This window comes from Scleropages formosus, chromosome 16 (genome assembly GCF_900964775.1).
Source record: "Scleropages formosus chromosome 16, fSclFor1.1, whole genome shotgun sequence".
Taxonomy (NCBI): Eukaryota; Metazoa; Chordata; class Actinopteri; order Osteoglossiformes; family Osteoglossidae; genus Scleropages; species Scleropages formosus.
The window spans coordinates 24,381,857-24,409,816 of NC_041821.1; the positions used below are offsets into that span (position 1 = coordinate 24,381,857).

The 27,960-nt window shown below is 43.1% G+C and overlaps 1 protein-coding gene across 1 annotated transcript in view; it reads right to left on the minus strand.

Annotated features, from left to right (window-relative positions):
- The window catches only part of LOC108933734 (catenin delta-2-like), a 340,497-nt gene that overhangs the window by 66,687 nt on the left and 245,850 nt on the right, over positions 1-27,960 (minus strand). Inside the window, exons 14-15 of the mRNA XM_029259061.1 lie at positions 7,004-7,121; positions 5,508-5,693 (exon numbers count right to left, since the gene is read on the minus strand). Of these exons, the coding sequence (XP_029114894.1) occupies positions 5,508-5,693; positions 7,004-7,121 (304 nt within the window). The remainder of the gene's footprint in view (positions 1-5,507; positions 5,694-7,003; positions 7,122-27,960) is intronic.

Sequence of the window (27,960 nt, forward strand, 5' to 3'; positions counted from 1 at the left end):
GTCCACAGAATATTTGCCCAAAAGTCTTAAGGATAATCAAGATGTTTTTTGGCAAATGTGAGATGAGCCTTTGTGTTTTTTTTTGCTCAGCAGTGGCTTTCGTCTTGGAAGTCTCCCATGGATGCCATTTTTGCCCAGTCTCTTTCTTATTGTTGAATCATGAACACTGACCTTAACTGAGGCAAGCAAGGCCTGCAGTTCTTTAGATGTTGTTTTGGGTTCTTTTATGAGCTCCTGGATGAGTTGTCGTTGCGCTCTTGGAGTAATTTTGGTAGGCCGGCCACTCCTGGGAAGGTTCCCCACTGTTCCAAGTTTTCTCCATTTGTGGATAATGGCTCTCACCGTGGTTCACTGGAGTCCCAAAGCCTTAGAAATGGCTTTGTAACCCTTTCCAGACTGATACATGTCAATTACTTTGTTTCTCATCTGTTCTTGAATTTCTTTAGATTGCGGCATGATGTGTTGCTTTTTGAGATGTGCTTCACTTTGTCAGACAGGTTCTGTTTAAGTGATTTCTTGATTCAACAGGTCTGGCAGTAATCAGGCCTGGGTGTGGCAAATGAAATTTAACTCAGCTTTCCAAAAAATGTGGTTAATCACAGTTCATTCATAATTTAACAAGGGGGGGGGAATTACTTTTTCACAGGGGGTCAGGTAGGTTTGGACAGCTTTTTTCTCTTAATAAATGAAATCATCATTTAAAAACTGCATTTTTGTATTTACTCGGGTTATCTTTGTGTAATATTAAAATTTGTTTGATGATCGCAATCATTTAACTGTGACAAATATGCAAAAAAAGAAAAAAAAAATCGGGGGGGCAAATACTTTTTACGGCACTGTATATCATATAGAAAATACAATGTGAGTATTAGCAGGAAGAGAGACTTAGATGCAGATGAGTGATTAAGTGCAGTTATTTTGTTACTTTCCACCACATGAACCAATGTACATCACACAAGTAGCTGCATAAGACTTTATCCTAATATCAATGATTACTAATCACCTTCCTAGTATTTTTTTAATATATATATCAACATTTACATTACACTACAGGAATAGCTGGGTGCATGCCATGATCATATGTATATACAACTTTAATATCACGAATACGCTTACACTCGTGTAGTAATGCTCTCAATCAAATGTAAAACAAATGTGATCTGTGTTGTAATCTTATGAAATGTATATTGTACAGGCAGTCCGTGTGTTACAAATGTCCGGTTTACATACAACCTGTAGTTCCCAACCACCCCTTTACTGACCAGAAGTTAATTTTTTTGTCACCCTTAAGTAACAATCAAATAAAAACGTCATAATTGAGCCTATTATATTAAAAATTTGAGCAACTGTATATACAATGGGTCATAATAAGAAATGGGTGCTACTTTGTGACGCACATCAAAACATTGCGTGTCTACAACGGTTCGTTGGTTCATGGGAGGGGCAAGTGAGCCCGAAGTAGGACAAAGGCTTCCATCTTTTCAGTCGGACCATGTTACTGCAGTGTCTCATGTCTTAGTGTATTTGGCTTTAATTTTTTTGTTGGTACCCTCCTAACCATGTCGCAAAGCATAAATGTGATGCAAGTGATGGTGATGCATCCAAGAAAAAGAAAACAATCATGACTGAAACTAAAGTGAAAATAATAAAGTAAAAGGTAAAACGTTAACGAACATTGAAAAATGTTTTGCACACATGCGCAGGCACACACGTATACTTTTTCTCTCTCTCTGAGACAGCACTCGACTATGAAAGACACTTAACCTCTTCCCAGTTGTTGAATTTCACTGCGTTCTCAAACCTACCTTTCTTTGCTCTTCTAAGTCCTGCCCTCATCGTTCCCCAGTCCTGTTTCATATTTCTTTGATGACGACTGCCCGCCTTGTCCCTCGACCACAATTTCTAATCCTCGCCTGTTAGTTCGTCGATCGAGCGACCATTCGCCCATCCCCAACCATCATGAGAACATATCTAATCCTTTGATTCTCAATAAAGGACCTGCACTTGGGTCCAGCCTCCTCCGTGTCTTCTGTTCATCTAGACAGTAATAATATTCACAATCTTTTTCTGTCTCGATTACAAATACTGTAGTTACCTCTGTTATTATTGTTACCATTATTATCATTACATCATTACGTTGTATTATTATTATTACTTTATTGTTATATTAAAGATGTTTTAGTGTATCCAGAAGTGTTTCTTTTTTTCAGTTTTTTAATGCATAGAAAGGTACACACTATGATATACTAAGACAAACATTTTTAAAATGATTTTACAAACTGACGTTGGATACCCACCATACCTAACTGTTCTAATTTACGTACACATTTGATTTAAAGACAGACCGAGGAACGGAACTCGTTCGTAATCCGGGGACTGCCTGTAAATCAAAATCTCTCCATTTAGTATACTGTGCACACCTTGTTCTTGTACTGTACTGTTCTTGTGAGGTAAACTCCCAATCACCACCATTCCTTTACTGAACGGTTAGTGATGATGAATGAATGAATGATGAATGAATGAATGAAACTAAATAACTAAAATCAGCTAGAAATAATCATTTTTGTTACATATCTTACAAACTATATGTTGTTGTCACTGTCATGCAAAAAAACACCTTTTATTTTGGTTCTTAAATTAAATTTAGCTGGCACATTTTTCATCCAGGAACTTTTTCCACATAAGAAATAACATTAATTTAATCCCTTCGCAATGGAAATTCATCCAACAAGGCGATTTCATCAAACAAATTAATTCTGTTGAGTGAGTGAGTGAGAGATAGGTGTACACAATGAAAAAGGATTTAAATATCTACATTTTGTTGTGTGATAGCTTGTACAGTCTTTGCAATACAATTGATTAGTAATGTGTTGCACTTTGTTTAATTTTTCATATTACCTTTCGAATGAAAGTAGAAATTATTTTAATGATTTGAAAAATGAACTCTGGACAAATGTATAATTGGCTCAAGGCTGAGCAGAGCAGAAGGGGAATACTTCTTTGCATCCAATTTGTGTCTCATGGAAGAGGATGCATGCAAGATCTCTCAGATCACAGAGCTCAGTTCAGCCCAGACCCCAGTGAGGGCCTGAACTTCCAACTTCATTGCTTCATAGAAGCAATTAATTTGGTTATAAATAACCTCATCTGGGTTTTTTGGCTGTAAATTAGGTGATCAATAAATCAGTAGCTGTAGTATAGAACCTCCAGAACTTTAGTCCTAGGGGAGCAGAACCAGGCGGCCCTGGCCCTTATGCAAGTTTGCAGTTATGAGTGAAAACATTTAAAAAAAAAAAAGTTTTACAAAAACTTCCTTACATCTTTCCTCATTAAGAACATAAGAATCTTGAAAAAATTCATGGTGGCTGTTTTTCTGAAGTTGAACATCCTGAAAAGGTTGAGGCTGTAGTAGCTGGCTGAGACAGAACATTTAAAAAAAAAAAAAAAAAGTGGGGTGTGGAATCAGAGCCAGGATGACAACAATCAGTTACACAGCTTGTCTTTCTCAAGCTCAAAAGCATCACCCAACAAATGGCAGAATTCTGTCTGCCAAGCTGAAAAGATACACTAGAGAAGCAGAAGCTAGGAAAAGAAATGGCCTGTTCTCCAAAGAACCATCTCCTGCAAGGGAACAAGAGCAGACCCACCCAAGGCTGAGACTGAACAATACTGGACTGAGCAATACTGGAAGGATACATGGGAGAATGCAACATCACGTCAATACCCAGTGGCTGGTGGACCTGAGAGCAGACCACAGCAACCTCCCTGAGCAAGAACCAGTCATTGTCACAAAGGCAGACATCCAACAGCTAGTCTCAAGTATGAAGAGCTGGACAGCAACAGGACCTGACATGATCCACACCTACTGGCTGAAGAAGCAAACTGCACTCCACGAATGCCTGGCAACACGAATGAGTTGCTAACATCAAGGTCTCACCCAGACTGGTCTGCATAAGTCTCCCTTTCTGCTAATATAATGCACACATTGTATCTTCTGTGATATGTATGTCATTTTGGAGAACAGTGTCTGCTAAATGAATAAATGTAAATGTAAACATGTTCTTCTCACTGTGCTATAGAAGGACAGCTTCTGAAACACTCTGAATTTAGGACAGGTGCTTGAATGATGAGGCAAGTTGTTTTTTTAAAAAGACGTGGGTTGAGTAAGAGCATGCTGACTTCCAGTTCCAGTCAATTACAATTTGTAAGCACTGCAATGATCCTGCCAAGGAGACACACCTGTTTCTGGGCTGAAGCCCAGTCCCTATTGATAAAGCATTTGGGAGCACACATTAGCTCTAACCACCCTGAGGCCTAGATGTCCTATTTAAAAAGTAACTGCTTCATGCTACATTCCACAACCTCGCTGAAACAGCCCATTCAGCTGCTGATATCTTGGACCTTCCAGAGTCTGCAGCAGCAGAGGGAATAGGATTTTATTTTTGACTAGGCAAACCTTTATTAATACATTCTATACACTGCATTATGTGTAACTGATTTGCACTCTGGTAAGCAAATGGGCCCTATGCTTCCTTTACAACAAGTTAACTACTGTACATACTTCCTACTTCTTCCATCCTTCTTCCTGTGTCACTGTCAATCACAACAGCATTGATGGTGGCAACACTCACAACTATAACAGCAGATTCAGATAAATGTAAATATTAACTGAACTATTTAAATAATATGAATAGCTTTTATGACATGAATACCCTCACACTCTCACAAATCAAGTAATGCTGACTGTGCAAAAATGATTCACTCTCGTGTACAATTCAACTTTCCAGTTTTAATAATTTGGATAAGGTGTTTGGATAATGATGGGTTATCCTCTTTATTGCAAATAGCATGTCAGCATCCCATTATGCATTTAAAGCATACTCATGTAGATTATACACACACACACACACACACACACACACACTTTCTGAACCGCTTGTCCCATACGGGGTTGCGGGGAACCGGAGCCTACCCGGCAACACGGGGCGTAAGGCCGGAGGGGGAGGGGACGCACCCAGGACGGGACGCCAGTCCGCCGCAAGGCACCCCAAGCGGGACTTGAGCCCCAGACCCACCGGAGAGCAGGACCCGGTCCAACCCACTGCGCCACCGCGCACCCCCGCCATGTAGATTATACTTTTCTTGAAATCAACATACAATGGTATTTCCATTTACAGAGCTGGGTAAGTTTTGCTGGATGGTATATTTTGCTCAAAGGCACTGCAGCAGGAGAGGGGGTTCAAGCCAATATCTTAGGATTTCAATGGCAGAAGTCCTAATCACTGTGCCACCTGCTGCTCATTCTCTTGCACTGACAAGCTGATTGTGTAGTTAAGTGCAGCAAGAACAGGAAAAAGAACATAGTAAACTCTTCATTCTCCTGATTCCCTAATGTTAAAACTAATCAGCCTTTTATAATAAGAATTCATCCAGCAGATAAAGAGCAAAAAGCCATTCCAATGCTAACAGCTGCCGCCAATGAATCCCACCCCATCCCTAAGCTCCACCTGGTCCTGCGCCTTTTTCTTCTTCTTCTTTTTTCCCCAGCAGCCAGAGCTTTCGCTGTCCTTGCCGCTGGCTTCTCCGCAAAGCAGCCCATCCAGCTCATCCGTGCCTGCTTGCTGTCCCTGGGAGGTCTCCGCTGCCAGGCGGTACGACAGGTTCCTCAGGATGCACACGCAGTTCTCTATGGTCTGTGGAGGGGGAGGGGGAGGGGGAGGGGGAGGGCACAGCAGGTGTGTGAGAAACCCTGCCTGCACCCCTTCCTGGACCCCTGCCATAGAAGAAGGTAGGGTCAGAAGGCGTGGGCCACGAACCACCATAGTGCCCAACCACCAGGCAATTAAAAAGATGGAGGAAGTCATGTTCACTAACACCAGAGCCTTGCCAGTCCCCAGCAACACCACACACACTGTTCCTTTGTTTCCTTTTCTGTGGGTATGCCAAATCACCAGCGAAAAAGAAACATTTTTAACGAGTGTGATACCAAAATGAAATACTATGCTTTAATACTGTATGTTTTATAATATGATATCCATGGAATGCTGTGAGTTCAGGGGGTTTGAAAATTCCTGTATTAATATTCTAATATGAATCTTCTGGGTAAATATGTGGTTTAAGGCCTAAGATTCAAAGGTTAGGCTTAGGATTCAAAGGTGAGTCTAGTAAGAGTTAGCTTTAAATTATTGTATTTTAAATTATTTTTTTTTGTTAGGGAAGGGAGTTTACAGCTTGAAATGCCTCATTACATTGTTGACATAGGAAGTTCTTCATGAAAACTGTTAAAAAACCATTAAAGCTATTTTGGTAACACTGTTATTTAAAAGGGAAGAGATATACTAAAGAATTTAATAATTGCATGTTAGTGTTGGCAGCTTTTGTACAACTGCATAAGAGAGACAAAAGTTAAGTCAGTTGTCTGAACTTGTACAATTCATGGCTGAAAATCAATGGAGATACTGAGGCTATAAGTGGTACTTTCTTGGTGCCCCCGAACACCAGGGACAGGGGTTTGCGCTCAGTGAACTTAGACAACATGACACTGAGGAAAATACAGTGTGCTGGAAAAATACAACCTTAAAATTCGACAGTTTGAAATACTGAGACATACCCAATGCTGAGATCTAGACATCTCTGAGTTCTAGGTATTTATTTGTTCAGTGCTTTTCCCCAGAGTGATGCACAATGCAAACTTTTTGCAGTGATTTACTGTAAAGTACTACTGTAAATAGTTGAATCCAAACCCGGCTTCTTAAAGCACAAGGCAGCAGCACTAACCGCTACACTCCCTGCTGCTCCCTCTGAAAAAAGAGGGGGTTTATTCTGAGAGCCCTCCTCTACATACTCTCAGTAATGCAGGAGGTGGGCAGGCAGTTAGGGAGATAGATTTCCAAATCAAATGCTGTGAGTTCAAGATTGTACATTTGTGTCTCCAACGATGTCACAGCTGAATACTGGGCCAGGGGCTGATGGGAAGGCAAACACGTGGAAGAGGAGTCCACACCTTGCTGTCGATCTCACTGCTCCCTAGTGCTGTCTGGATGACATACAGCAGCGCATCTGTCAGACCTTCACACTCTCGCATACGGCGGCGTGCCTCTTCCCCGGCTGAGCTCACATTCCTGTGGGGGTAGACGAAGGCAGCAGTTAATATCTAGCCTACACCCCTACCCGACTCTTTGAATGAAAACATGCCAAACCTTAGTAGAGACGCAAGCTGAAAACCATATGCTGGATTACACATGTATGCAGTGTCAACATGAAATGTAAAGGCAGAAAATGTTTATCACATAATGACAAGAGTACTGAATTTATTGCAACATTGCCTTTTTCCAGACATATGTCAAATTTGTTCTGATCCATTAATATTAATAAATGTAGATAATGAAGAATCTGAAAAAAAATGACAAAGCTTCAGTTTTCACTATATCTCATAAAATTTGCACCATTTGCTCTGCTGATGGAATACATTTACCGATATTCATTTAGCAGATGCTTTTCTCCAAAGCAACATACAGAGAAAATACAATTTGTGCATTACATTAGAAGAAAGACAGACATAGTTGCAGACATGTGATCATTAAGTAAACTTTGTTTCTTTCCACTTTATGCATCGATGTTCATCGCATGACTAGGTGAATAAAACTCAGGATAGACTAATCCTGATCACCTTCCTACAATTTTTTTTTTAAAAGGACACAAACATTTACATACAATGCAGGAGTACCGGCTGTGTAAAGGCTAATCTGGGCATGATCATAAAGTTACGGTGCATGAACATTTATACTATACATGAATTGGAGAGATCATGGACGAAGTGAGTCCGGAAAAAGTGAGTTTTCACACTCTTCTTGAATGCAGACAACGTTTCAGCAGTTCTGAGTGAGAGGAGGAGGTCATTCCACCACAATGAAGACAGAACTGAGAACGTCCGTGCTTTACCTTTCATGCGTGGGACCACCAAGCGAGCAGAAGCAGACAAGCGAAGCAGTCTGGCTGGGGTGTAGTGGTTGACTAAGTCTTGTAAATAGCTGGGAGCAGTTCTATTGATGCATTTGTAGGCAATAACCAGGGTCTTGAATTTGATCTGGGCAGCTATAGGAAGCTAGTGCAGAGAAACGAGTAGAGGAGATACATGGGAATGCTTTGGCAAGTCAAACACAACTAGTGCAGCAGCATTCTGTATCAGCTGCAGTGGTTTGATGGCAGTGGCGGGAAGGCCATACAACAGAGAGTTGCAGTAGTCCAGACAAGATGACACCATGGCCTGGACAAGTAGTTGGGCAGAGTCAGCTGGGAGGTAAAGACGGATTCTGCGTATATTATGCAGGATGTATGGACAATAATCTATCTGTAAATGTTGGTAAAACTAAAGAGATCATTGTTGACTTCAGGAGGACCCAGGTAGACCACTCACCTCTGCACATCAATAGAACAGCTGTGGAGCGAGTCAAAAGCTCCAAGTTTCTTGGTGTGCACATGACAGAGGACTTCTCCTGGACCCTGAACACCACCTGCCTAGCCAAGAAGGCTCAGCAGCATCTCCACTTCTTACAGAGGCTGAAGAGAACCAAACCCCCGCCTCCCATCCTCACTACTTCCTACAGAGGAAGATGATAGAGAGTGTCTGACTGTGTGGTACGGGAACTGCACAGTCTCCGACCGCAAGACTCTACACCAAGTGGTAAGAACAGCTGAAAAGATCATCGGAGTTCCTCTTCCCGCCATCGACTCCACATACACAAACTGCTGTATCCGCAAGGGCACCAGCATTGTGGATGACTCCTCTTACCCCTTCCATACACTCTTCGCTCTGTTGCCATCTGGCAGGAGGTACAGGAGCATCCGCGCCACTGCCAGCAGACTCCGCAACAGTTTCTTCCCTGAGGCAGTCAGACTACTCAACACCCAGCTGCCTCCCAACGTTCACCTGGCTCTGTCGAACAGTTAACTCAGCACTACACTACACCACAACTGTCTACAGCTCACAGCCATATCTGCATCCATGTCCTGTGTATTTATTTATTGTCTTGTGCTGTATTGCACCATGGTCTCTGTAGAAGCGACATTTCGTTCCACTGTACGCAAGCTGTATAGAGGAATGACAATAAAAACAACTTGAACTTGATCTGCAGGTCTGGGTTGTGGCTTTGATGTGCTGAAAGAAAGATAGACTTGAGTCAGTCATTACTCCCAGACTCTGAGCCAAGGAGGTAGGCAAAAAGAGTGAGTTGTCCAGTTTGATCATAACAGGAGGACAGGCTATCTGGGAGGTAAAGAATCTCTGTTTTGGAGAGGTTGAGTTGGAGGTGGTGATAAGACATCCATGCAGAGATGTCTGACAGGCAGGCAGCAATGCGTGCAGAAATGTCTGATGCTCCAGGTGGAAAGGAGAGGAAGAGCTGGGTATCATTAGGATAGCAGTGGTATTTGAATCCATGGGAGGCTATGACCAGGCCTAGGAAGGAGGTGTAGATCGAGAAGAGAAGAGAAGAGAAGAGAAGAGAAGAGAAGAGAAGAGAAGGGGACCCAGTACTGGGCCCTGCAGGACACCAGTTGAGAGAGGCAGAGGAGATGGACAGGAGCCCCACCAGACCACTTGATAAGATCTGTCAGATAGGTAGGACTCAAACCATCTTAGTGCTGCTCCTTTGATTTATAAGCTGACTGAGAGAGGACAGTAGAATCCGGTGGAATGAGACATTAAAATTCTTTCTGAGCAATTAAGTTTTGATTTTGTCAGTTTTTTGCAATATGAATATTTTACAAGCAATGTCAAAAACTTTTGTCTTTCATATTTAAATTTATTTGTTTACCTGACCTTTGTCCAAAGCACCTTCCAGTGTTTGGCTATCTCCAATTACTGACCCATTTACAGAGCTAGGCTATTTTACTATTTACTGGAATCAGGTCAGGGGCGCAGTGGCGGAGTGAGTTTGACTGGGTCCTGCTCTCTGGTGGGTCTGGGGTTTGAGTCCTGTTTGGGGTGTCTTGAGATGGACTGGTGTCCCATCCTGGGTGTATCCCTTATGCCCTGTGTTGCTGGGTTAGGCTCTGGTTCCCCGCAACCCCATATAGGACAAGCGGTTTCAGATGATGTGTGTGTGTGTGTGTATGTATGTGGAATTAGGTGATGTTATTGCAGCAAAAGGTAAGATTCAAATGTGGCTTCTTAAACTGGAAGACAGCATCTGTAACCACTATACCTGCTGCCCACAGCCTTGTTAACCTTAGTTGATTGTTTGTCCCCATTTTATGTGATTCAAGCAGTGGGAAGAATGACCAACACTGACCAATGAGTGAGGAAACCTCTGTGAGAGAAACGCAGAACATCTGATCATCAAATGTGGAATATCGATCTTCAACCTGGTGGAAGATCAAGCTATCCACCATATGGGCTCCAGCAGCATCTGCCTATAGGTCATTGTCCCTTATTTCAGAGCCATGAGTTACCCAGTACACTGTGTTCTTCATCACCTCATCCCTCTTCCTTTGTGACCTATGTCAACAAACTGTCTACTCTCTCAGGATGATTTTAGACATGCCAACTGCTAAACTTCTCCAGTTACAATGGTAAGACTGCTGGAACAATCTATGCCCCCACCACCACAATGGGGAACTTATCCACAGTTACAACTAGACATAGCCACATGTGGATCAAAACCGCTCCACAAAGGCTTCACTTCAATGATGCTGCAGGCCTATAATATAACCAAGATGATAGGCAGATGACTAATGGCAGCTATGGGGATTATAAATGCCTGAGATTTTGAGATGTGATGATTACATTTAACATGATCCACATGTTCCATTCCATCAGGCAGTTGCCTGAAAACAGCTGGCATCTCCAATATTTCCTTGTGTCTTCTGTATTAAAATAAGAGGTATTGTTCTTCCCTCTGTCAATTTACATTTATTTCCTGAGCCTATGCTTACCATTATTTACCCATTTATACAGCTGTAATTTTTTACTAGGGCAACTCAAGCTCAGGAGCTTGTTTAAACATGCTGTCAAAGAAGGAGGGTGTGACGCAGCCACTCCTGACACTGACACACTAACTCCTGGCAACGTGTCATGGTTACAACTTACAGCTAACAAAATACACTGACTTGTCTGACCACCACTGGTTATGATTGTTTAACAGTACGTAACCATGACTCCCCTACTGAAACCCCTTCAGCTGGTAGCGAAAGAATCCTTTAGATGCAACATCTGGAACAAGGAAATGAGGAGTGGGAATGCTGATTCAGGAGTATGGGTTTCTTCCTACAGTTCTGAACCCTTTCTCCCTGATGCTTTGCCCAGCTTCTAATGAGATTACAGATGAATTAAGATCCTTGTGTCGATGTCCTTTCTTTCCAGCAGACCAGTACAGTTATCACACTGTAATTCAAATCTGGGAAATTTAAGTACAAGGCGGCAGCTCTAAGCATTACACCACCTACTACTGTCCAACGTACACTTTAAATGATTGTTCTGCTTCAATGTTGACATAATTTAGCACAACCTTTGTACATGTTGAGGAAGTCAAGTATAACACTCCAGTTAACTGCTCTTCTTCTTTCTTACTTTGTGTAACTGAACTTCTTTTGGTCCTACACATGAACATGCTAACATGGTGTGTCCCTTTAGATAAATGAATAAAGGTTCTAAATGAATGCATGTATACAGATGGAATTTCAGCTGAAGGTAGAGGCTAACAGAAGCCCTACTAGGTCTGATCACTCTCTATATCCAAACAAGAACATTTCTCCTCTATGTCTAATTGTGCGGTAGTTTCAGGCATGAGCTGTCCAGAGTTTCTTGGTTTTAGCTCCAACTTAGCGCAATGGTCAGAAATACTGAATCCCCTTCAATATTCAAAAAACTTCACAACTCATTCATACTCACTTCTCTCTTGATTGCCTCACTGCTGCATAAAGTTGCATCACATCTGTCAAAATCACCTTTGTATTTCTTATCACTTCCATATGTAGCTAATCATGTAGTGCATGCTGGTAAAAACAATGGCTCTGGGCAAACTGTGGTTTGAAAATCACGTCTACATCTGTAGCTATTTGTTGTGAAATGTTTACTCTGAGCTATATGTGACTTTGGAGAAAAGTCTGTGCTATATGAATAAATGTAAATGTCTCAGAGCATTGCTTCATCTGCTCTCATCCTTCTCTCCTCTCATAGTCTCTGCTCCTTGCATGAGCTCAGAACTTTTTTAGTGAAGGCATGGGCTGCTTGACTGCTAAAGCACTTTCTAATCCCAGGTTTTCAAATAAGGACTCTTGAGATCCTTGTATCCATGACAATGCTTCCAGGAAAATAGACATCAGAAGTGAGGTAAAGTATATGAGAGGGCTGTGCCCATAGGCACATATACAGTAACACAACATACACAAGATACACCAACATACACACAAACTCATACTCACTCTTTTTACTGTACACACATCTATTCAGCTTCAAAGGTTTCCAATGCCCTCTGAGGAAAAAAAGATGACCTAAGGAGTGAGCAGTACTACGAGCTGAACACATCTCAGTAGGGGTGCGAATTCTACCGTCTGAAGCGACTGGTCACCAAACACCTTACATTAATCAGCATCATCTAAACTGACCTTATTTTTTATAGAAACCATAATGAATTCAAACAAAAAGGTATAGTAGTACGAAAAAAATAGATGTTCCAATATTAATCTCACTCACTTTCCATAACCACTTGTCCGTTCAGAGTTATGATGGTTCAGAGCCTATCCCAGAATCAATGGGTGCCAAAATGGGTGGTAGGGGGGTACAACCTAGATAGTATCCTTGTCCATCACAGAATAGCCACACACAGGCACTCATCTATTAAGGACAAGTTAGAGTTTTCAATTGACATGAACTGCATGTCTTCGGACTGTAGGAGGGAAGCAGTGCACCGCTGTACTCCCTCTCTTTAATCTATAAGGGCCTTTACAGTCAAACACCACCCTGAAAGACACAGAAAACCTGGCTGGAGCTTGGAGGACTTTTTGTTTCAGTCAGCTGTCACATTTCAATCCTAGAATGTGGGCCTGGGAGCCATTGTTGTTATGCAGTTTCTCCAGTTCTTTCTGAGTAATTCACAGCTAGTTGTCTGACAAAGTCCGGACCAACCTGATGCCAGTGCCCATTGTCTCCAATGTAAGGGATGAACAGTCACACCATGTCAGGAGTTCATATGCAGCCCTGCTTTCATTTATCGGGAACACCATGTAAGATGTGGCAGTCACTGGTCAGGCCCCCCCAAGGGGAGGAGATAAAAGGCAAAGTCCAATTTCTTCAGAGATATCAGGAAGGAAGTTCCCATGGCTAACACTGACCATATTCATTATCCCTTGGAACCCTTATACTTGAAATGCTTACTGTATATAATATAATGGAACACTACATATTCCTATAATCTGACACAAGGATTTATCTGAGATGAGCACAATCAGTCAAGATGTACTGCAATTCTGTTTTACATATATTAGCATTCTATTACTCCAATTCTAGAAGCTTTTTGTGAATAATAATTGCAGTGAAAACACTCTTTTGTAGTGGAAATATTCTAATTTAACATGGCCAGACCAAGGGGTTTGGTCAAGCCAAAGGAATGGGCTAATCTCTAATGATACATTTTCGAAAACTGCAATTAGTATCATTTGTTTACAGTGTCATCACCGCTAATTGGTATAATGGGCTGTCTCCTTTGTACCAATAGCACCAGCAGTTCGAATTACTGCAGGACAAATTAAAAGTATGCAGAAACGGCTTCATCTGATAGGATGATGGCAAGAAAAGGCCATCCTATGATGGAGCCCATCCTTAGAAACTCAGTCCATTGCAGGTATTTCAACTTACACGCTTATGTCTCTGCTTGCTTGCATATCAACAGAGTTACAGCTACACTAGGAACCAGACCTGTTATGAGACTGTGTCACCAAAATGTGTATTCAAATTGCACAATAAAAATCACACAACTGCAGCCCATCATTTTCCATGTCTCTGACAAATTATTTACAAGTCACAGCATCAGAAATGAAACTCCACTAAATTAAAATGACCAGGGGAAGGGAAGCAAGCAAGACTCTAAGAGATACATGATGAAAAACAACAAACTCTTATTACAGATAGCTATGCTATTAATATTATAGCTTTCACAGAGGTCTGTCTAGTGAGAATTTAGATGGATCCCTTCTCCCTGGAGGAGACACCACCCCTGTCAGACTACCTATGGAAGGGTTCAGATTGTGTGCAGGCTCGTGACGGCTGATAATAATAGATCGGTGACCGAGCACGAGACAGGAGGCTGCGCCAGCCTTTTAACCTCTCCCTGGTCAGCAGGGTTTTCTTGATACTCAGCAACCTACAGAACAGATCTCTCAGCATGCTGCCGTCAAGGCCATTAAAGTCAGGCAACTCTCTTCGGCACATTCGGCCCCCGCTGCTTTGCTCTGTCATCATGAACAGACTCACACAATTAAAAATGCATTTTGGGTGTTAGATTTCATCATTTCAGGAGAAATATATTTAAGACAACAATGATGCTATGAGGTTCATCTTATTCTGGGACCCTTCAGGGAAGTAAATTTTGCACTCATGGAAGAAATGGGAAACAGTTTGGTAAGTTTAGCATTATAGCAATCGGGGGGGTCCATGTGCCTGTAGAACTAAGAAATAATTACATAGGCAGTCAAATAATTAATATTTTACTGGTTGAGCTAAGCACAATACAGAATATTCTGAGCAGTAGGAAATCACAAAATGCTTTGGGGTTCCCCCAGCTAAGGCAGGTATTTATGTCAAAAAGACAACATGTCCACTGCATGCTCAGCGCTTATTAACCAAAGTTAAGGACAGTGTCACTCCTGGCGCTCCCGTCACTCCTGGTGCTCCCGTCACTCCTGGCGCGCCCGACAACTGCGTGTCTAGCAATTGCGTGCTTGACAACCACCTCGACCCCCCCAGTGACTACCCCAGAGACGCAGCATAAAAGCAGAGAACCCCTTGTTTGTGGTTGCCCCCCCCATGAACACTGTCCCGCTGAGCAAACTCCTAAACCGATGCAGATCGGCCGAGGCCGGCTGGACCCCAATGAGAGACAGTGCCGCCTCAGTGACCACCTGTGCCTCTACTGCATAATCCTTGGCCATTTCCGTGCGACCTGCCCAGTTTGCCCGCCACCACCTAAAGCTAACCCAGAACCCAAGGTTAGTAAACTGCAATTAACCGTGTCCGTGATTCTGGAGTGGGTGGGGAATCGGGTAGAGATGCGCACGCTTGTGGATTTAGATACTGCAAGCTGTTTTATTGACATCAGCTTTGTTACTTCACATGGCATACTGTTGGGAATTTCGCAGAGAAGACCAGGAGACTTAGACGTATCTTCAACAGGATTCTTTACTGCAGACGAGAGCATTGGTCCACAACGTCAGAATGTGCCGTTTTTGCGCTGTAGTCATCAAGTCTAACTAAGGGGGACATACACTGTGGTCTTATAGGCTTTCTGTGGGCAGTCCTTAAAGGTGTGACCTCACACAAAGCTTTAGATGTGATATCTTCAAACAAAGCATCAAGGGCAAGGAAGCCTTCAGAGGAACCAACCCCCAACTGCTAGCTACCCCAAACTTTCTCATCACCAAATGGTCTGACCAAGAACTGGGATTTGTCAACATTCTTACACAGTTTCATATAGATGCAATCAATCACAAGCAATCACTGTGATCACATCAACAGGCAGACCCATTCAACTGTAGGTTTGATCTAATCATCCAACAGATGTTGTCTTGAATGCCCACAAGCAATGTGTATTATGCTGATGTTTTCACATGACAACAGGGATAGACAGACGATCAGTTGATCTCAAAGTGACCCTGAATTGTGGATTCCTACAGTACCCAGGTGGGCTTGTGACGCAAAATTACGGGTCATTAGCCTCGACGCCCAGCCAATAGGGGCTGGATTAGTGGACTCGCATACGGAAGTGTTACGCACGTCGGTGGGGGCGTGCCACCGTGAAGAGATTGTGTTTTACCTAGTCAGATCACCAGACACACTGATCATTTTTGGTTTCACTTGGTTAGCCCTGCACGATCTAGTGTTCCATTGGAGCAGCAGGGACCTGGTTTCCTGGGGACAGCAGTGTGAGTGTTTTTGTTTGTCACTTTCCCTCTGGATCACCTCTGTTGAGACTGCCACAGACACGCCACCGGTGAATATCAGGATCTGAGTGAGGTGTTCAGTAAGCTGCGGGTGGCAGCCCTCCCTCTGCACAGACTGTGGCCTTCTGGTTTGTCTAACACGCCGTCAGTATTCCAAGCGTTTGTCAATCACATGCTAGAAGACTTCATGGATGACTGCGTCCTGGTGTACCTGGACGACATCTTGATCTTCTCCAAGACCCGGGAAGAGCACGTCTGCCAGGTAAGAACAGTGTTAGAACAGCTCCTCCAAAACCTCCTCTATGTCGAGGGGGGAAAAAAATGTCTCTTCCACCAGTCCAAAGTGCTGTTCCTGGGCTACATCCTGAGCAACTCGGGCGTTGCTATGGACCCGGAGAAGGTTCAGACGGTGATCGACTGGCCACGACCGCAAACTGTGAAAGCCCTGCAACAGTTTCTGGGTTTTGTTCATTTCTATAGGGGATTCATCAGGAGATTCAGCTCCATCACTGCCCCCCTCACGGTCCTTATGGCAGTTAAGGAGACCTGCTTGCCTTGGGGCGAGCAAGCACAGCGAGCGTTCCTACACTTGAAGAGTCATTTCATGATAGCACCGATATTACGACACCCAAACCCCACACTGCCATTCGTATTGGAAGCGAGGTCTCAAAGACAGGGCAACCCACCAAAATTGTACCCCTGTGCATACTTTACACGAAAGATGTTGCCAGCTGAGCGGAACTATAACATTGGAAATCACAAGCTCTTAGCCATTAAATTAGCCCTGGAGAAATGGAGGCACTGGTTAGAAGGGGCCTCGTACCCTTTCCTGTTACTCACTGACCACCGTAACCTAGAGTACCTTCAGACAGCATGCCGGCTGAACCCACACCAGGCCTGATGGACCATGTTCTTTACCAAGTTTGATTTCACTGTATCGTATCGGCCGGGCTCTAAAAACACAAAGGCTGATGCCCTCTCACAGCTGTTTGCCACTGACGCCCTGACTGAATGCCCAGAACCGATCCTACTCAAGCACTGTGTTATAGCCCCAGTACAGTGGCACTTCTTTCAGGAGTTCCAGGACGCACAGGCAGCTGAGACCAGTCCACCCGTGGCACCGGTAGGTAAGGAGTATGTGCCTGTGAAAATGCAACCAACACTCCTGTAGTGAGGCCACGACTCTCCCACAGCCCGTCACCCCGGCGTGTGCCAAATACTGTCCCTCCTCCAAGGGAGGTTCAGGTGGCCCTCCATGCTGGAGGATGTCCAGGAGTACGTAGAGGCCTGCACAATCTGCTCTCAAGCTAGAACTCCAACACAGAGACCTGCTGGCTTGCTGGAACTGCTGCTAGTACCCTCACGGCCTTGGTCTCATGTAGCAGTGGACTTCCTGGTGGACCTCCCACCTTAGGATGGTAAGACTGTGATATTAATCTCGAGTGACTGATTTTCCAAAGCCTGTCATCTAATCCCTTTACCACAGTTGTCCACGGCCCTGGAGACAGCAGAGGCGCTATTCCGACAGGTCAAGTCAAGTCAAGTCAAGTCGAGCATTATTGTCATTCCACTACATGTGTGGACATACAGTGGGACGAAATGTCGTGTCTTGCAGGACCACGGTGCTGTGTAAATAAGCGTAAATATAAACATACAACACTAGACATAAGGACAGCTTTTAGACCTACATGGCTAATTTACTAAGTCGTAATCTAAAATTAGGGCAAGTATACATATACTATAAACAGTTAACTATACAAGTACTTATATAATAACTGTACATGATATTGTGCAATAGAGGTATTTAAGAAGGAATAGTGCAATATGATTTGTAGTGCATTCACAAGTAAACATTTGTGTTATCTTATTAAGTCCTTGTAACATTGGGGGTTTTATAAGAAAGTGTCTGGTGCATATAGAGAAAAAAGTGTCTTTCTACAGTTGGATTGCATATGGAAAGGAAAAGAGAGTGTTTCCACAGGAGGTTTCCAACAGTTTACATGTGGTGCGTGTGGTGTGGTGGGTTGGGGTGGAGAGTGGTTCTTGGTTCAGGAGCTAAGGTTGTGGATGAGGTTTCAGAGGGTGGCAAGGTGATTGCAATTGAGGGCTCTCTCAGCCTGGGGGAAAAAGCTGTTGAGCAGTCTGGCAGAGCGGGCTCTGATGCTCCGATACCGTCTTCCTGATGGCAAGAGCTGGAAGAGACTGTGAGAGGGATGAGTGGGGTCTTTCACGATACTGGTGGCTTTACTGGAGCATCGTGCAAGGAAAATGTCCAGAATGGAGGGGAGAGGGACACCGATGATCTTTGCAGCTGTGTTCACTGTCCGTTGTAGGGTCTTGCGGTCTGCTGCACTACAGTTCCCGTACCAGACAGTGATGCAGCTGGTTAGCATACTCTCAATTGTTCCCCTATAGAATGTGGTGAGGATGGGAGGAGGGAGACTTGCTCTTTTAGGTCGGCGCAGGAAGTGGAGCCGCTGTTGCGCCTTCTTGGTGAGTGATGTAGTGTTGGTGGTCCAGGTGAGGTCTTCTGTAATGTGCACCTCCAGGAATTTAGTGCTGCTGACTCTCTCCACAGTCAAGCTGTCGATGGTCAGTGGGGGGTGGTCAACAGAGTTCTTCCTGAAGTCCATCACAACCTCCTTTGTCTTACTCACATTGAGGGACAGGTTGTTTGCACCACACCATTCAACTAGTTGTGCCACTTCCTCTCTGTAGGGTGTTTCATCATTGTTGCTGATGAGACCTACCACCGTTGTGTCATCAGCAAACTTGATGATGTGGTTGGAGCTGAACTTGGCAGTGCAGTCGTGGGTCAGCAGCGTAAAGAGCAGCGGGCTGAGCACACAGCCTTGTGGGGAACCTGTGCTCAGTGTGGTAGTGCTGGAGGTGTTGTGGCCGACACGGACTGACTGAGGTCTTCCGGTTAGAAAGTCCAGGATCCAATTACAGAGGGAGACATTTAGGTCTTTTAGATTGAGGTCTTCCACCTACAATCTGCCTAAGGACATTATGTCTAACCGTGGGCCCCAATTCACCTTACGAGTGTGGAAGACATTCTGGGCGAAACTGGGGGTCTCGGTGAGCCTCACCTCTGGCTGCCACCCTCAGTCCAACGGGCAGGTGGAACGACTGCGGCAGGATATCAGACGCTTCCTCCGCAGCTACTGCACCCATCAGCAGCACCAATGGGCCCGGTACCTGCCCTTGGCCGAGTATGCCCACAGTGCCATGACCCACTCCTCCACAGGTATTCACCATTCCAATGCGTTTTAGGGTACCAACCTGCTCTGTTCCCTTGGTGCCCCAGCCCAAGAAATGTACTTGCAGTCGATGCCTGGCACCAGGCCAGTGGGGAGACATGGCGTGCCACCAAGGCTCACCTCCAGCATAGTGCCCTTCACTACAAGCAGCAGGCAGACTGCCACCGGCGTCCCCTCACCTTCCAGCCAGGGCAGAAAGTGTGGCTGTCCACCCGGGACCCAAGGTTACGCCTCCCCTCCCGAAAGCTCAGCTCCCGTTTCATCGGCCTCTTTGAGGTCCTTCACCAGGTCACGCCCGTCTCCTATAGACTCCAGCTGCCCTCAGACTTACGTGTCCATCCCACCTTCCACATTTCCTTGCTCAAATCCTGCAGGTCCTCTGTTCTCCAGGCACCTGGTGGCGTCATGCCGAGGCTGCCAGCGGTTGACGGGGACCTGGTCTATGCTGTTCAGGCGCTCCTTGATTCCCGTTGACAGCGAGGGGCCTGCAGTACCTGGTTGACTGGGAAGGTTATGGCCCAGAGAAGCAGTGTTGGGTGTTTTGGACCCTGTTCTTGTTGCCGATTTCCAGAAGTTCCATCCGAACCGGCCCGGGCCCTGCCGCAGAGGCCGTCCTCCCTCGTATTGTAGGGCGGCAGGTGCCGCTCGTAGGGAGGGGGGTTATTGTAACTCCTGGCACCCCTGTCACTCCTGGTACCCTGGTGCGCCCAATGACTGTGTGTCTAGCAACTGCGTGCTTGATAACCACCTCAATCCCCCTCCGGTGACAATCCCAGAGACGCAGTATGAAAGCACCCACTCGGATGCACCTGGCTGTGAAACCTTCAACTGAGAGACGTTCTCCTCCCCTATCTCTTCCGAGGCTAACTGTTCTGCTCCGTTCTCTGGGTGCAACCCCGTGTGATACAAATAAAGCGAGTTAGCATCAGCACTTCAGTCTGCCCTCCTGATCCCCCACATACAGAGTGACAGACAGAAACATATGGTGCAACAAGGTGTGTAAAAAAAAAAAAAAAATAGAGCATGGCTTGTCTCTGCATATGTCAGTCATAATCTCAATGTCATTAGAAAAACAAGTTAAAGTAAAGTTTTAGCCCAAATACTGAAACTGAGGGGTTAGGGAGACAACAACAAGAGACAAAGAAGGCTTTAATAAGGTAACGTTCTAGCCCAAATAAAGAGTTTCACAGTGAAAGTCATGGATATATAAAGATAAGGATGATACAAAGTTAACACTGAGACAGGATTTTCCAGAGTTTTCCACTCACTCAGCGGTCCATGTTGCTCTTCGACAGGTATAGTGAATCACCAGACACTAGAGAAACCCTGCACATGCAAGTGCCATTATTTTCCCCAAGGTCTCTGCCTCATTCACATCAAAAGCATTGTAAGCTAATGACAACCTTTGAGCTATTCTTTTGGTATCATTGGTAAAAAAAAGCCAATTGAACTGCCTTGGTTTCCTTTATTAAAAAAAAAAAAAAAAAAAATCTAAATGTGCAAAATGATTTAATAGAACTCTTTCGAGACTGAGTACCACACATCTTTACTGAGAGATTGAAACAAAGAGCTGCTTCCATCTGACATGGGCACTGAAGGACGACACAAGCTGTAACCACACGCACAACCCAAGCTTGACTCTTTGTTTTTACATAACTTATTGTTATGTCTCCCTCGGTAAATCAAGTCCAGTTAATTTGCTTACTTTGGTAAATTTTGCTTTGAAAATAATTATCTCGGGATTAAATTAAGCAGCAGTCTCACTGATCGGGTGTTTGTTTTTCTCACTACAATGTTCTCTTCAGTGGGACTATAAAACACGATTCTCTGAATACTAGCTAATGTACAAGAAGCATTTATAAAGATTCTTCTATATAACCAAAATATTATTTCATTAATTTCATATGCTAACATCTATTATGAGTATTTATTAAGATTCTTCTGTATAACTGAAATATTATTTCATTAATTTCATATGGTAATGTCTATTACGAGCATTACTAACACATACATTTTGCAGGATGCTCTTACTGATTACACTACTGATCCTATGGAAAAAACTTCTGCATCATTTATTCTGCTTTTAGTAATACAGTCAGCCCTCCAAATTCGATTTTTGAATTCAGATTTGATCATTCGCAAGTTGGACTTCAATAATTAAATGGGAATTTCTTTTTGGACTTTTGCGATCGCATAGAAGATGCTTGCAGGCAATTAAATGTAAAGAAATGTTCAGCAATTCATTAAAGCTTATAATATGTGCATTATTATTCTATTTTTATGTATAGAACACTTTATAAAGTACAAAAAATTATTATAGAAAGAGCTTTGCTGCCTAATTCGAAAAACTGTAGACAACATGCACATAGCAAAATGTAAACAAAATTCATTTGATTTGTTATGATTTACTGAACAAAAAAAAAAACGTTCATTAAAGCATAGGGTATTATACAGCATTACGTTATTTCACTGATCACACACAAGTTCATTATGTATACAAAATGTATTTTTAAAAGCTTAAGTACAGTAAAGAACTGTGGGATCTACGCAATCTGTTGGTGGACGCTGCATATCTTTGTCTCAGCAGCATCAGTCACGTGTTTGTTTTGCAGTGATCAAAGTGGCTGTTTCATCTTCTGTTTCTCACAACAATTTGCAGTGAACTTTGTGCAAGAAACTTTGATCTGTAGTCATGGGTCCAAAGCATAGTGCTCCTACAGCTTCAGGAAGTGATGCCAAGATGCAAAAAAAAGTGAAGACCCCCCAAAAGGGGTCCAAATTTTTCACAAAATTTGCAAATTTTCAGATTTGTGGCAGAAGGATTGTGCCCAGAGCCCTTGTGAATGCTGAGGGCAGACTGTATATTGCTTCTACATTGCTAAACAAGCACACTTCATTCTACCATCATGGTATGACATATAGAAATAGGGGGTGTCTGCTCATGTTATTGACAAGTGATTTTCAAAATCATCTTGAAATGACAGTAGAATTGTTATATAAAAATTAAATGTTCTGCTGTATCAAACAACATAAATCAAAGAAAGAGACAATACATTTGAATAAGCATGCAATGTTGGAACCGTTTGAAGTATATTTTATCTTGTTACACTGTAGACCCAATAATGTGGACGGCGGGCTTCAAACTTTCATGCCACATTCAGGGTTTAATGATTTTATGACACGTTATTTCTGGCAAAATTCATAACATGTTGTGATGATGACGTATTATTGTGGAGACCGAGGGGTTGCCCCCCGGTCCCCTCTCTCTCCCGCGGATATACTTGGCCGTGTACACGTTTTGGAGTTTAATGTTGTTTATTTTATCATGAAGACAGCTGTGTGAAATATAAGTCACCCATAGTTGCCTACAAGATTATTAATAGAAGAGCTTCCATTTTTTTCGTGTCCGTCTGGGTTTATACACCTTTCTTTGGAATCCACGTGAGGATCTGGGCTAACTCATTAGTCAGATCGTTACAATGTACATTATGACTTGCAGTCCGTATACCCCCACTTCACTTACCGATCCAGTTGCGGTCGAACACGACTGGAAAAATGCTGCTGTTAAATGAACAGAATTTATTCAACCAGGTCGACACAACGATTGGAAAAAACAACACAACTGTTATTAACGTTTTTTTTTTTTTTTTCCCTTCAATTGGCACAAATGCAGAACTAACAAATGAGCCCGAATTCGAGTTTCTCCGGTATTGTAGTGGGGGCTGGAGCGAGGTCACGTGCCATGTAAACAACCATGTATATCTCCAGACTTCAAAGGAGGTAGAATCGCGGTTTAAAACGGAACAAATTGGCACAAATGTAGCACAAGCGAATGAGCCTGAGTTCGAGTTCCTGCGGTACTGTAGGAGGGCTGGATTGGCGTCACTTCCGAAATAAATAAATGTTAATATCTCAAAAACTGCAACAGCACAAATTTCAGTTTTTACAGCACAAGTGGCACAAGTGTAGCGCTGACGAATCATAAGGTTTATTTCATTTGTGCTGTTTGTAGGGGGGCAACTTCACGATGCTACTTTGTTCTCTTGCTCCAAAACAGTACGGGATTAATTCGGATACTAATTTGCAAGAACCGTCAAGTCAACACTGTTGCAAGAAGTCTTCAAGTGCATTTTATTTGCTGTTATTAGAAATTACAAAGTACGTACGCTGGGATGTATCACTTATTTTTGCTCACACACGTGCGGAAGGTTGCTTTTACTGACGTTAATCTCTCAGCAGCAAAATGGAGTTAAAACTTTCTTCAAGCTTCATCAAAACTGGAAATTCTTTAAAATGCAGACCTACTTGTGGGATACCGCAGTGATACCACGTGTGTTGCTATTTTCAGTGTGCTCTCATGTTGGTGAAGTATCGATCACATGACCTTTGTTGTGTGTGATGTGTTCTGATGAAGCACGTATGTAAATAAATGTTCTCCCCTTCCGATTTAAGCGAACCAATGGTGTGAGCGTGTACTTTGTTACCTCCGTTAAGTATAATCTATTTACCACTTCTCAAACGCAGAGATGGCTGCGCCAACAGGTTATGGGCCCAGGAGAGAAGTAGGTAATAGACTGAGTAAACTGTGTTTCGACGGAGATGAAAAGAATTACGAACTTTGGGAGACAAAGTTTTTGGGGCACCTGCGTTTGCTGGGACTGAAAGAGACCATATTGAAAGTCCCCACACCGAGCGATAGAGACAGCGCGGACGAAGATGAGATTGACAACACTGATAAAAACTGAGGGGCTACTATGCAGGAAAAGGGAAGCCGCGAATTATTAACCTGTACACAGAATTAACATCCCTTCAGAAAACTGCAAAGGAAAGTATTATGGATTACATTATTCGGGCAGAAACAGCCATTACCGCTCTGAGGAATGCTGAGGAGACGCTCACTGACGGACTGTTGATTGCAATGATTCTTAAAGGTTTGCCAGAATTGTTTAAACCATTCGCAGTTCATGTAACACAGAGTGATGAAACTATGACTTTTGCAGAATTTAAGACAAAGCTCAGAAGTTTTGAAAACACTGAAAAGTATGCTAGGTCAAATGACGACAACGTTATGAAAGCGAGTGGTGCAGCTTCTGCGAGAAGAGGAGAGAGAGAGGAAAACGCAAACCCTTATAATATTACATGTTATAGTTGCGGTCAAAAAGGACATAAAGCCCGGAGATGTCCAAATGAACGTCGTAAAAGTCAAACACAGTGGTGTAGCTGTTGCAAAAGCTCAACACACAAAGACGCATCTTGCAGACGCAAAAGAAGGGACGACGTAAAACAAGCGACGTATGAAGAGGACGCAGATAAACATGCATTTGTCTTCAAAACGTGTGATTATCAACTAGAGGGGCTGAAACAAAGGGCTAATGGTTGACACGGGAGCAACATCACACATAATTACCGACATCGGAAAGTTTAAGAAATTTGACGAGACTTTCCAAACGGGCAAACATTTCATTGAGCTTGCGGACGGGACAAGAGCGAGTGGCGTTGCGCTGAAGAGAGGTGACGCGGAGATATGTTTGATTGACAGTGAAGGTAAGCAAGTGAGCACAACGCTAAAGAAAGCACTGTACATTCCTTCATATCCACAAGACATATTCTCTGTTAAAGCAGCGACTGCCAACGAGGCTTCTGTTCGTTTTCGACAAGGACATGACGAGCTCATCCACAAGGATGGCACGAGATTTGAAATAAAAGAGTATAATAGACTGTACTATCTAAACACTATGGATAAGGGAGGAGATTATTGTAACGGCTGTTACGACATTCAAACTTGGCACGAAATCCTCGGCCACTGCAACTATGATGATGTTTCCAAGTTGCCAGATATTGTGGAAGGAATGGAAATCAAAGGAAAGACTGACAAGTCCAAACTGCACTGTGAAGTCTGCACACAAAGCACAAGGCAAATTTGTGCAAAGCAGGAACAGAGAACCCGATGTACGTGCCAAAGTCCCACTTGAACTTGTGCACACAGACTTGGCTGGTCCTATTCAGCCAGAGGCTAAAGACGGTCACAGGTATGCACTTGTATTTGTTGATGATTTCTCAGGCACAATATTTGTTTACTTCCTGAAAGCGAAAAGTGACACTGTAAAGGCTACGGAAAAATTCTTAGCAGACACTGCTCCTTATGGTACTGTAAAGTGCATTAGGTCAGATAATGGCACTGAATTCACAGCAACAGATTTTCGGTCATTGCTAAGCAAAAATTGCATTAAACATGAGACCTCTGCACTGTATTCACCCCACCAAAACGGTACTGCTGAAAGAAGTTGGCGAACATTGTTTGAAATGGCCAGATGCATGCTCATTGAGAGTAAATTACCAAAAGAGTTATGGACTTACGCTGTGATGACTGCTGCAGTAATTCGCAACAGATGCATTAATAACAGAGTAAAGCAGACTCCATACTACATGTTGACAGGAAGAAAACCGGATCTTTCAAAGATGAGAGTTTTTGGATCCATGTGCTATGCATACAAACACGACAGAAAGAAGCTAGATTCACGTTGTGAGAAGGGAATATTTGTTGGGTATGACAAGAATAGCCCTTCATACCCAGTGTATTACACAGACACTGGAAGAGTCCTTAAACACAGGCTTGTCAAATTCTTCAAGAAATGTGCTGTCGAGCAGCAAACTCAAACTGACCCACAAATACCAGATGAGGATGTTTATGGGGGAAGTTGTTTGCCATCTAAGGTAACAACAAACATCACTGAACAGAGTTCAGGGGAGTCTCAAGATAGTGGAGATGAAACAGATCTTCAAAATGATGATCAGACTGAAAATATTCAGAATAGATACAACCCCAGAAGGAACAGGAAAGCTCCCCAATACTTATCTGACTACGTAACTGATATTGAAGATGATGATCAGATACTTACTAATATTGACTACTGTTACAGGATGTGTAATGTACCACAAACCTTCAAGGAAGCCATGAGTTCAACCACATCACAGATCTGGATTAAAGCCATGGAAGAAGAGATGGATTCTCTAAAAGAAAATGGAACTTTTACATTGATGGCTCTACCCGAAGGCAAAAATGCAGTGGGGGGTAGATGGGTCTATGCAATCAAGAACAATGCAGATAACAATGAAACGTATAAGGCTAGATATGTTGCTAAGGGTTATAGTCAAGTAATGGGAAGAGACTATAAGGAAACTTTTTCTCCGACAGCAAATATCACATCAGTTCGTGTCTTGATGCAAATGGCAGCACAGTATGACCTTGTTCTACATCAGATGGATGTGAAAACGGCTTACTTACATGCTCCAATTGATTGTGAGATCTATGTAGAACAGCCAGAAGGTTTTGAGGTAAAATTGGATACTGGTGAAAAACTTGTCTGTAAACTGAACAAGTCATTGTATGGTCTGAAACAGTCAGGTAGAAACTGGAATAAGTTACTGCATGATTACCTGAGTGAAAATGACTTTATGCAAAATCCTGCAGACTCTTGTGTCTACAGCAGACAAACTGGAAAAGAGAGAGTGATGCTAATAATCTGGGTTGATGATCTGATTATTGCTTCTAGTACCAACGAGTTACTAAATGGTGTGAAAAGGATGCTGACAGCTAAATTCAAGATGAAAGACCTTGGTAAATTGAAACATTTCCTAGGCATTGATTTTGAGCAAATGGATGGAGTTGTGAAAATGAATCAAAAAGGGTACATCTTAAAAATACTGGAAAGGTTCAACATGTCGAATAGTAAGTCCAGGTCGACCCCATGTGAACAAAAGCTAGAGTATAACGGTGATGGAAACTCTGTAAACCACACAAGGTATCATGAAGCAGTAGGTAGTTTGATCAATCTAATGACATGTACTAGACCAGATCTTAGTTGGGCTGTGAGTAAATTGTCTCAATCTATGTCAAAACCAAATGAGCAACACTGGTGTACAGTGAAGCATGTGATGAGGTATCTGAAAGGTACAGTAAACCAAGAACTGACGTACAAGAAGAGTAACGAGAAGTTGAAACTTACGGCATACAGCGATGCTGACTGGGCGTCAGATCCAAATGACAGACGAAGTACGACTGGATACTGTTTTAGTCTAACCAAAAATGGTCCCCTCATTTCCTGGAAGTCAAAGAAGCAGCCTACAGTTGCTTTGTCAACATGCGAAGCGGAATATATGGCACTGGCTGCGACCACACAAGAAAGTCTGTACCTTGTACAATTGATGAATGGACTGGAAAATGGATGTCAGTATGCACCGGTAAAAATCTTTGAGGATAACCAAGGTGCAATTGCTCTTTCCAAAAACCCTGTTTGTCGACAAAGATGTAAACACGTTGACAATAGGTACCACTTCATTCGATCAGCAATTAGTGATGGTAAAATAACAATTGAGTACTGTCCAACAACAGAAATGGTTGCTGATGTGATGACTAAACCAATGACGAAGTATAAGAAAGAAAAGTTTGAAAGCTTTATGTTTGGGGCATAAATGTTGCTGATACAGGGATGTAACTGTGTGTTGTATTGTAAATGGGCCTGTAGAGAATGAGAGCAAGTGG